Source organism: Barbatula barbatula, assembly GCF_947034865.1.
Source record: "Barbatula barbatula genome assembly, chromosome: 23".
NCBI lineage: Eukaryota > Metazoa > Chordata > Actinopteri > Cypriniformes > Nemacheilidae > Barbatula > Barbatula barbatula.
In genome coordinates, this window is record NC_136786.1 from 15,237,738 (window position 1) to 15,250,058 (window position 12,321).

General features: G+C 41.5%; 1 protein-coding gene across 1 annotated transcript in view; it reads left to right on the forward strand.

The window, feature by feature from the left end:
• pola1 (polymerase (DNA directed), alpha 1) overlaps window positions 1–12,321 on the forward strand; it is a 40,348-nt gene that overhangs the window by 26,836 nt on the left and 1,191 nt on the right. The window contains exons 35-36 of the mRNA XM_079487713.1: window positions 314–430; window positions 4,909–5,005. Of these exons, the coding sequence (XP_079343839.1) occupies window positions 314–430; window positions 4,909–5,005 (214 nt within the window). The remainder of the gene's footprint in view (window positions 1–313; window positions 431–4,908; window positions 5,006–12,321) is intronic.

A 12,321-nucleotide genomic window follows, 5' to 3' on the forward strand; every position in this document is an offset into this window, starting at 1 on the left:
TGGTGGTTATGCCTCAGGGACAGGTGCGCCTCTGAGACTAAGGGTTTATTTAGTGCTCCGTCATTAGCAGGGCATTACCCCTGGCCCCCGCTGTAATAACAGGGGCAGAAAAGGCAGTATCGGCAGGGGGCAGCTGCATCTGCTTCAGGCCTCACACGGGCCCCACCACAGGCAACACACCGGCCGCCCGTCTCCTGGGGACCACAGCCTCATTGGGACGCATGCATCACTGACGATCAACTTTGGAGGAGGAAAATTTGATCATTGATTCTAATCTGTGCACTTAATAGTTTCTCTTTCTCTCTGTAAACAGGGTTGGCTGATTTGTGAGGATCAGGCTTGTCGGAATCGAACTCGCCGGCTGCCCATTGCCTTCTCGAGGTCCGGCCCGATCTGCCCTGTCTGTCTCCGATCCACACTGAGACCTGAGGTATTGTATAGCGAACATCTATAAAGCACTGCTATTCATCAGTTTTGTCTTAAGACTATTTTTAATAAACCAAACTAGAACTTTTACTCGCATAAGTACTAGGTATGATTTAGACTTATTTATAATGTTATTATAATAGTGAGAGATAAAAAAGGTGGTTGGTATAGAAATGTACCAATTTTCTTTATTTTTCTTGTATAAAGGTGTAAAAAAACACAATATTGTTTATAAATACTTATGGACAGAAATTAAGCAAAGTTAAGCAAAATTTCCAAGCACTCCAAGTGACAGGTCCACTGCTATACACAGACGCTTGTGTTTGTCCAGGTGGTGGTGCTGTGGAGCCTGTGAAAGTCGTCACTGACACAGATCAGGCCCTTTACTTCTCATCCGCTTCTGTCTTCTTTCTCATCCTATTCCATCCCTTTCCCATATTTATACCAATTATATTACTGAAACCCTCTGACCCATCTGACATGCTGTGGGTTATTGTTCCGGCTTTAACAAGCTGCCATGATAAGAGGAAGCAGCCTCCAACAAGACTTGGCCTTGGCCAGGATGGATTGCTGATGCGTCCACACTCTGTGATCACTTAAAATGGATTTGCCTTTAAAAACCAGTGCCTTGATAGCTATGGTGCTATTGTTTAAAATCTAATAGCATGCGTGATCTTAGTGGCTTCAGATTTTTTAATTTTGTGTTAAATTATATGTATTAAGCTTTTTAATTACTGTATGTGATTTAAGCATCACGGTGAAGTGTGTTTACTGCTAAACAAAAGCAGTCACTCCACAGCTTTCTGTGATCACCTGAACGTTCACCTGCTATCAAAAACTACTGCCCCGTGCAGAAATGAAGTGAGTGACGTGACGTCCCTTCTCAAATCGGTGTCTACCTTGGTGTCCGTCTTCCCTCTTTATTGTTTTAGACCAGGACCGACAGATCCCCCCACTCCTCCATCACTCTCTTTTTCTCCTCCTCCCTTCGTCTGCTTTATATCGGCGTCTAGTTCTGTGGCGACAGGTTGAAACCCAAAAGGACAATTTCTCTTGTCACCATCGCCACTTAGCTGTCCTCTGTTCTGCCTGGTGAGATGGCAGTTTAAACTGCCGGCTGAATAAAACATTAACTTCCTCACCCCTCTACCATCTCTCTGCCGTTGTGGGCTTTACAGCTCGGCTGACAGCAAACCATCTCCTCCGGTGTCTCCACGGACACAGAGACATTGACTACCATTGTATCCAGATTAAATGGAAGCGTAATAGCAACCCTCGGTTGATTGGCCGGTAATTTGAAGGAGTTGTACACAGGTGCAATTTGTAATATTTTCAGTAAATTAAATTTTATCCCTCTCTCTCTTTTCCTTTAACACTGGCTCGCCTTGTTTTTTTTCTCGTTCAGCTGCTGTCTCATAGATCTCTCCAACCAAGGCCCCCCCAACACCCGCTGTCTCTCTCTCTCTCTCTCTCTCTTTTCCATTTTATTGATGTACGTTCAGGCACCCATTAGGGCTTCCTTTTTTTCCCTCTAGTGGAAATTGCAGCATGTTAATTTTCACACAAATTACAGCAATAGCAGGTATCTCTATTTGATACATTATAACAGGAGCAATCAGGGATAATTGAGTGCCTTTCAGATGGTAACCGGCGCATTCACTTCAATTCAAAGCCAGTCCATTTATCGTCTAATCGCTCTTTAAACACTGAATTTCTGGGAACAAAAATTCTTGTCATAATTTTGCTTAAGTGTATTTGGAAATCACAGTCCTTTGAGCAAGGATAATTGAAATCAAATCCCTTTCACAGGAGCTGACATTTCTACATTTCCCCCCAATTGAAATTAATTTCAAAAATTGAGCATGAATATCTTCAAATAGCAGGCAATTATGCCTTTCAATGGGGAGAAATTATGTGCACAAAAAGTGGAGACATCAACTGGCGCTTCAGTTAAATGTCTTTGTTTCCCACTGTGTTTGCCTTGTAAAGATTTACATATATTGACTCGTTATGAAACCTTGTGATGCCGATCGCCTTCCTTTTCAGATCAGCCCGTTAAAATTAACTCAGATTGGAGCATTTTTTTTGTTAAGCCTCATTAAAACTGCTTGGAGATGTTCTTTTTTTCAAGCCTCTTCTTTTGCAGCTGCACAGATCTGCGGGATTTGAAAGACTAGCCATAAAAGGGATATTATACGTCTTTTAAATATAAGCACCGTGACCGTGATGAGCTAAATCGCTAGAGTGCTGTATCTGCAGATGAAGTACATGATAACTTTAAATCATGGATTTAAATGTATTTGTGCATATGATTTACTTCGGGGGTCCGCTTATTTTTGACCCCTTTGGTCATAGTGCATGTTCTTACCCTGGTAATAGTTGACACTTTGATTCTTTCCCCCCTTTCTTGTTATTCTCCATCACTTCATCCAGGTCTTCCGGCAAGCTGCAATTATGTACTAAGGGTTCAGTCATACGGCAATGGGAAGTGTTCCCCGGTTGCCATGTCTTTATCAGGGGGCTGCAAAGGGATGGGCGGTTGGGTTGGTGGATAAGGCGGGGGTCTCAGGAGAGAGGCAATTTCACAGCTGGTTTGCTCCTCAGTCACTCGGGCCGAAAATGCTGCAGATTTGTGGAGAAAATTGAAATGGTGTCAGTACAGGAACAAAGCATCGAGCCGTGCAAAGCCGCATCAAGGAGGGGCCTCTGTTTGCCGGGTGGGGGGGTTTAAATTGAATAACGTTTGACGATGTCTTAGTCACGCCCCTTTTGACACCTGTCAGCACAGCTGCGATGCTCGGCCCGGCCTCACACGTACGTCCACTTATTTCTTGATCTTGGAACTGGGTTTAGCCTACGGTCGTCTCCACGTAAGGATCCGGCCGAGAGCGTGTTTGCTCGCACGTGACAGCCTGATTATCAAAGCTCCATTATGGTCGCATTGCTGAATCGACAGGCACGGCTGTTGACCAGCCAGTGCATTATGGGTCAACAGCTGCTGGGCTCATCGGAAGCTCTAGAGGGCAATTAAAAGCCGGTCTGCCGAGGAAAGAGCCCTTGCTAAACTCCCACGGCACCCGCATGGCTTTGATTCTATGGTGACATGAAGAGACTGTGACCCAATAACAGCAATTAACATAAAAGTATAATGGCTAATCAAATTGACAGCAACAGTTGTTCATCAGATCCACACACGGTGCCTTATCAAAACAAACTATTATGAAAGAGGTAATTTCAGAGCTGAACGTCTCTCTCTCCCTCCCCATTCTCTTTTATTCTCTCGCTCGACCCACACGCTTCTGGCAGTTAGACACATGGCTAACGGTAATTACAGGTGAATTTACAAACCAAACACCATTTCCTGCTTTTGTTAGGAGTGCACTGGTTGTTTTTGGCCAATCAGACACTTTCGTAGGTTTTGTGACTTGGGGTTTGACTGAGCGTGTGTTTGTGACTGTCCGTGACATTGATGTATGTACGGAAAACAGTTCCCATTTCCACAGCTGTAATTAACACAGGTGATTCTTCAAATCTCACTGATTGAGCTTCGCCAATCTCATTACGCTTCAGCCTTTCAATTCCTGGGACAATGACATGTATTACTGAACTACATGTGTATGATTTTCACTAATTGGTTTTTCTCGGTTCCGTTTTTTTAGCTGTTTAATATGCAATGAAATAATCATCATGCAGAGTGTCAAAAAATTCAGATGTCTTTACCAGTTCTTTAAGGAATTTTTGTGGTATAATACGGCTAAACCTCCAGATATTTCCAGATTTTTGAGATGCAGAGATGTCTTCAACAGTGGTCATCATGATACCAAGACCCACTAAATAACACTGAAATTTAATGTCCATTTCAAAGCCGTGGCATGCAGTTATATGCAATTGAATAACGGGGTCCTTAAGATGTTTCTCAATTCTCTAGTTAATTTACAAGCAATTGAACTATTTAAAATTATGAGAGACTAACTGTGCTAACAATAGCAGGTATTAGTCAAATATTTGGTCATTGAAAGAAATGCTTTTGGTATCTATAAAATAATATTTGTTTCTGAAGTACTTGAGAAAAGCATTCATTCACTACAGTAAGATAATTGTTTTAGTGTGACATTTTAATGGTCCCCAGTGTTGTACCTGTAGCACTGTGTCCACAGGTGGTTTTGCCCAGCCATGTTTATCAAAATTGGCAGTAAAATATTTTTTAAACTGTATTTAGTAGATTTCGTTGTTCTGCTGAACACAAAGATATTTGGAAGACAAACAATTCTGGGGCACTATTGACTACCAAAGGAAGGAAGTGTTAGGACAACTTGAGAGTAATTAAATGACAGAATTTACATTTTTGAGGAACTATCCCTTTAAGTAGTTATTTTACTTTGCCTTTAAATATTCCATGATGACCATTTTTTTGTTCCTGTCCCATATCACATTGTACATCCTCATTTCCGCTGGACTGACCTGACTCTTGTTTCGTTTCAGTATTCTGAGAAAACCCTGTACAACCAGCTGAGCTTCTACAGATACATCTTTGACTGGGAATACGCAGTCAACAAGGTCCTGCCAGAGGAGGATAAACGTAAGACTGCACGTAAACATCAACACGCTGCCAAACATTGCTTGACCAGCACGCATTTCAGTCTACACACACACCTCACGTCGGCTGTAGGCGGCCGCAAGGTTGGGTTAAGAATCCTCAGATCCTCGAGTCGACAGCCGTAATTCAGGCGACGGATTCAATCACGGACCGGCGCGATGCGAATGCAAAGCGGTCCAATCAGTTGGACGGAAGAGGGGAGCGAGAGAGAGAGGGGCTCCTCTCATCCCGTAGGCTCTTGGTAATAGCGCTGGCTATGTTGATTGAAAACAGTTTTTAGATTTTGGAAAATGATAGGGCGAGTAATTGGAGAGAAGGCTAAAGGATAGCCCTTCATAAATAATGGGACATGGAGCATATGTTTTCAGCGGGCCGTTGGAGGATCCAGACCGCTCATGGCCGCCGCTAGCTGAGCACTGGCTACTTACCCACAATCCTTTTTGATTGATATCACTTGATTAAAAAGGGCCTCTTGGAATAGACTTACACATTATTTATTTATTTTTACATGTGCCAATGAGGTGCCGAGCGCGAGAGCCGTAGATAAATATAATGTGTAATCAATAGATGACCACTTAGAACGTGGAGCAGACCGAGGGGAGAGTGAATGGGGGGGCCGAGGGCCTAACATGATTATAGACTTGGCGTCTCCGTGGAATTTTATTTCTTTACTTTTTCCCGTCGGTTGTTTCTGCGAGTAATTGTGGCCAATCTGTGGCGTTCTGTCAACCACACTGCCCATCACTGCAGCCAGGGCTCTAATTCCTGGAGGAGTGATTTTAACCCTCTAGCCTTGATTTTCACCAGGCGCACTAAGAGGTGACGTTACTCCTGTTCTCCTTGTTTTTTCCTTCACAAATTGTTCTCTGAGACCATTCGTTTATTCTTAAAAAAAATGGTTTGGAATTTTTTCAACCAGATTGCAGCTGAAATTTCTAACATTTTCATTCACTGTTGTCTCTTGCACAACGCATATAACACATTTCTGCATCGGGGGGTTTGCACGAGCCGTCCACGTTCAGTTCAGCTTTGTAACAACTGTTCTTGGTACGTTATCTTTGCATGTGCCTGGAGTAAAGTACGCTTTTGTTAAAATATTGCTTGTACGAACGATGAAGGCTAGAACACTCGTAAAAACATGTGATACACATGCAGCATACCCTTGGCTTAAAGAAGAATATCATGCAACATCCCGAATTTCTGTCTGTGTTCTTTTATTGCGTCATAACCTTGTGTATATACATGAAGCTTTTCTGTTTGTGTGCATTGGGGGATTAGTGGAGGACATCACACACACAGCTCGGAAGTATAGCTTTGAGACGGTTATCACCTCTCTCACTATAATACTACACATTACTGTATTATAGACTGCAGGGTTTATAGGGGTCTAGGGGTGAAATTATAGGGCTGAATGCCGTGTACTTTCTTTACCTGGTCCAGTTTCTTATTTAGACCCTAGGCTGTAACTCCGTCTATCTAGGGGTTCAGAATGTGCCGTCTCGGACTGGACATCTGCTTGTACTGCATCAGTGTATCTGCATGATATAGTGCAGCTGCAGCATGTGATGAAAGCTACATGATTGATAAATCTTCGTTTTACTGCAGTAGTGTGAACTTGCTTTGAATTCATAAGACTCGCAAATGAAGCAAAGCGGTTTATGCCATTTTCATGCAATTGTTGCCGTTGATGCGCTTGTCATGAATGATTTAACTTAGAATAAATAGCACGAATTACAAAAAAAGACTACGAAACATGGACATTGTTCAAAGGGTTTTATGTGACTGTAATAGATTGTGTTAAGTTAGTTTGCATGAGATTGTTCCTCGTTTAATATAAATATATCGTTTTTAAATAATTTGCCAGACATACATTTTTATGACTTTTATTTAAGTTTCATATATAACATGGCAACATTTCATTAGTTTTAACGGATTTATTCACCTTCAAAAGAAAATTCTGTTATCATTTACTTACACTCTTGTCATGTACCCTTTTAAATTAAACCTGTATGACTTTTTCTTCTGCAGAACACAAAAGATGATATTTTGAAGAATTCTGATACCAGCCCCCCATTCACTTAGATTGGTTACAATAGAAGTGAAGGGGGGGTGCTTTTCTGTTACCAACATTTTTCAAAATATCTTCTTTTGTGTTCTGCAGAAGAAAGTCATACAGGTTTGAAATGACAAGAGGGGTAAATGATGACAGAATTTTCACTTTGAAGGTGATCTACTCCTTTAATGTCTCTCAGAAACAGGTACATGTTGTGTTTCTGCCAAGCGGCAACCTACCTTCTCGTGAAGCCAAAACGGAAATGACTTAAACTGAAAGTCATCGACTGGCCGCTAGAGACTGGCTCTCAAAGAGGGCAGAATCTCATTGAGCCTCATGTTAAAATTGGCAACTTTACAGCAACATGGCTCATTTTAGGAGGATGACATTTTTTTATAAGTCACCATTTAACTTATATTGAGCATTAAAATTCTGCAAACTAGGTGCGTTGCCACTTGAGTGACAAGTTGTGGAGGCAACCTGGCTTCTCAGCTCCAACTATGTCCCGCTTCTTTGCCCAATTTCGGTCATCTTGGAGTGACGTGAAGATGGCGCTGACCGGCTCCGGCCACTTTAAGCCTCAAAACAGCTCCTCAGAAACCTAGTGATCCCGGACACTGCTTCCATTTTTTACACAGTCTATGGATTCTGCCCCTGGACTTCAAAATAGAAGTCCCCTTTGTGGATTTTTTCCTTGTTTATATTTGTAAATCATTGATTTACATTCATCATGTAAAGAATAGTGCACAGCCGGCAGGTTGATTTCGCAGAATAAACCCTGGCAGGTCTTGTGTCACCAAATAAACCTCTTCAGGTTGATACAAGAAAATAATTAATCACAAAATATGAATTTAAATATTTTATTAGTTCCTATGTGACATGCAACATTTACTAAAAGAAAAACTGTATTTTAATTATAATCTCATTTATGTTGAAATTGGTCTTATTTATATTAAACATTTTTCAAGCTTTAAACTACACCAGACAAGATGACTTGCAGTGCCCAGATGAGCCTGTGTTATCAGTTTTAGCCGTTCTTATTTTGAAAACATACGACTGACCTGTCAAATTCATAAGTATTCCAACGAGCTGTGTGTAAACCGCTTTTAACAACTTTTAATCGTAAAAGTCTTATACATTTACCCAAAACCAATCAGTGATTTTCTAGACGAAGAGTCACAAACATTGATAAATGGTCATGTGTTTTCAGAAAAATGTATCGAAGATAATCAGTGTTTGGGCTTGTAAGGGTGTTTGTAAACCTGCTATACTGTACCACTAAAGTGTATTTTTGTTGTGAACTTGCACCAATTACCGGACCACAGCAATCAAAGGTAGAGGGTTGTGCTTTGGTGCTGTTGATAGCGATGGATGAATAAAGTACAGTTCCAAAAACTTTCAGCTGCCCTCATCTCTCACACACACACGGCTTCTTGTAATTTACCAACCACCTCCCCCTCAAACCGTGAGACATTTAGTGTCGTATCTGCCAGATTTTCTGTCTCTCTCTGATGACGGAGGAATTGCTTTTAAAGTGGGCATTATGCCAGACCAGCAGCACAATAGAAAACCAATCTTCCCTCTATTCTGTGTGCTCTGCTGTTATTGTGGAGCTTTAGATAACTGGAGACGTACGTTGCTGGCAGATTGAGCGAGAGCGAGACGTTTTTGCTGGACACAGGCTGGAGGTTAGAAGCCTCCAGCCATCTGCAACTCTAGTCACTGGAAGCCATCTGAACAATAAAAGGGGTTGAATAAACCTTTTGCCACATCTGGGAAGTTAAGCCTGAAGAGAAGTTAAAATGACTTGTTCGTTTGATGACGTTTGTTTTGAGGAGGTTGCAGTGTGCTGTCTCGGCCAGGGGTGGTGCTGGGGTTGGGTTCTTCTGTGAGGGCCGTGTTGAATTCATCTCCCTGTTCCTTGACTGTGCAATTGCTGGTCAGTGCTTTACCCATTTGCAGTCTTTTCCTCACTAGATTACCTTATTCCTTCAGAAAGGAAAAGGAAAAACTGATGGAAATTGTCCTCCTAACACCCTACACACACACACACACACACACACACACACACACAAGAACAAGGTAAAGGAATGAAAATAAGTTGCCAGCGACTGCCCATTACTCATCACCTGTGGTACCCTCACCTCCACTGTACACACCCATCAATGACCCCTTTGTGATTTTCATTTCCATAATTTTTTTATTAAATTGGGCTGTAGAAAAAACACAATTGTGATTTATTCTTATTTTTTTATGATAAATCACACATCAAATTTTCTAAAATGTATATGTAAATATATGTATATTTTACTTGTACACATTTTTATGTGTGTATATATGTGGGATACATATTTTTTCACTTCTATATCCATTAGGGATGTAACAATATTGTAAATATAGCAAAATTGTCTTCATATTAGCGTGGTCACATGAAATGATGAATAGGTGTCACCTTTGTCAGGGCCCAGCTAGAGCTATTATTTAATTTTATAAAAGGGAGTTTTAGATCATTTGAACCATCTCATACTATACCTCATACTTCTAAGCAACAGTTATGATTGGAGGATAAATAAGAGGATAGGATATGGCATGTTTCCAAGCCTTCATTTGGCTTTGTTAAAATACCGCAATAAATACTGTACCGTGTCCTTTATACCAAGGTATTATCGTACCTCGAGTTTTCAATACTGTTACATCCCTACTATCTATTTTTTTTTTTATTAGTTAATTTATGTAATACAAATTTCTAAATAAAATAATGTAACAAAAGATGTCGAATAAAGGTTAATTTGCAGTACTCGGATGCTCTGAATTGGTGCTTTTCGCTCTGAAGTGTTATTTTACACCTGTTGAGCTTAAATAGTTACTAAAATTTGTCATATAAAGAGCTTTATTTAGCACTGTGTATTACACACTAACACACACAGAACAATTAAAATACTCTAGATGAGATGTGTTCACACAGAGTTCGGAAAGTAAACATTCAAAATCTTTTATTTTTTGGGGGGAATTCTACTCATACCTTTCCTGACCCACTGAAGTCTCTTTTTTTTTTAGCAGTATTAATATAAAGTCTCTGGTGCCAAGTGGCAGCTTGACTCCCATCCTGCTGTCCAACTGCCTTGGTTCAGGGTTCACACTAGCTCTGAAAGCGGATTATATCGCACACATGCATCGTGTCTGCACACAGTATGCGTGGGGTGCTTTTTCTTTGTGTATACCCGCGTGCGAGCGCGAGAAACGAGAGACATTTAGATGCAGACTCTCCGAGTCTGATCTACATGTAAACCACAGTCCTCCGCCTGATTGCAGCTACTGAGTTAAATGTGGAGGCAATTTCATACCCGGCGGGAGTCCTTCCATAATAAAACAGTTTTTTCTCGAGTTTGGAAAAATTAGATATCCCATATCAATGACTTTCAAATCACGTTGAACTCTTGATTTCATTCTTTTTGTGAAGAGCAATTCATAATGTCTTTTAAGCGAACCCCTTTGCTCCTTGTATTTCGTATTTCTCTCTCGCTTTCTCTGCCTTTCCTTCTCCACGTCTCGCTGTGTATCTTTTGCTCTTTCTAATTCACTCTCTCCCTCCGCCACGTCTCCTCTTTAAGTGTGGGCAGTGTGATTATGTTCAGGCAGTAATGTAATTTCGCTGCATTGATAAAATAGAAATTGTCCTTTATCTGTGTGCTGATAGTGCTCAATTTGCAGGCGAGCTCCTCTGCAACCTCTTCAGGGCACGACGCGCGTGCCCTCCCCGTCCCTCCTCCCCCACGCTCTGCCTGCCTTGAGCTGCTGGAAATCCGCGGGTGCGATTGTCAAATCAATTATTCATTCTGTGCAATTACACTCGCACAAAGAACTTTTCTCTGCTCGGAATGATGATTAAATTAAAAGCTATTCCAGCTGCCTGATAACATCTAATAGAATATTCATAAGCAGCCCAAATGGAATGTATGATCCCCATTAACTTCATCATGCTCACTTAATTACATGCTTGTTATTGTATTTACACCTTGTTAGAGCACATGGAAGCTGATACACTGTCTCTCTCTCTGTCTCTCTCTCTCTCTCTCTCTTTCTCGCCTGGCTTAGCCGTCCTCCATCTATTTTCTCCTCCTGTCCGTATTCCCCTCACTCTTTTGGTTGTCTGCTCCTTTTTTCCCCTCTTTTCTTACATCTTCCATTCGGTATCTTTCCGCGCTCTTAAAAATGCTATTTATTTTAAACGCGACCCCTGCCGGGCCAGGAGGGAACGCAAGGTCTCTGACAACCTCTGCGGCTCTTGGGTTTCTTTTATACATTCCACACACAGTGATTGAGGGAGAAGAATGAAGAAGAGAAAGAGGGGAACGAGAAAAAAAAATTCTCCCACCTTTCAAAAATGATGACATGATTGCTTTCCCTTGATCATGCATCATCATCTTTCTTCAACCAACTCCCCCACCCATCCCCGCTCCTCAGGTAAATAGTCCTCTCTCCCTATTCCATGTGCCTGTATCTTTCTCTTTTTGGAGGTAAAATGCGTGCAATAATGGTTGCAGACGCCGCAGATGGTGTTTGCAATATTGTCCCCCTTTTTTGACGTTGGGATTTGGCCATTTTCTGTGTTTGACCTTTCTTCCCCATGGGGTGAGTCTCCGACTCTGTTTCTACTACACCTGCTAATGGAGACAGGCTGTGATCGAATCCTAGACCACCAAGTGTGTGCTAAACAACACTGCGGAGCAGATTCGGTTGTCTTTCCTGCTTCAGTTTTTCCTGCTCTCTTAGTCTTTCGGATGAGGAATTGTGATCTACCTGATATAAAAACATGTCAACATTTTCTTTTAATAAACAGCGCTGGAATGTCTTGGTTTTAAACATTTTGTAAACGCGTTAGCTATGTCTAACCTGGCCATTTACATGCTCTTGAAAGGAAATACATCTCCTTTCTTTTCCAGAAGCAGGAGCCTTTTGCACTTTCTTTTAACAAAAGTCTTTGGTTAAAGGCTTTGATTCAGTCTGTAATTCTCATTCAATTCTGCTGGCTTGCCAGTGACTCCTATCGTCTCTATGGTACTGAAGGCCCTCCTGATGGGATAAATGACCTTGGATATCGACCCGATTGCATGACCCTGTGGACCCCTGGCAGAAGAGTCTATTTAGCTTCTGAAGACACCTAGCCCCTCTCACCACTGCTCTACCCTCAAACTGTCTGGATTGCCGGTTCCTTATCGATTTTCAAAGACTTTCATTTGAAATG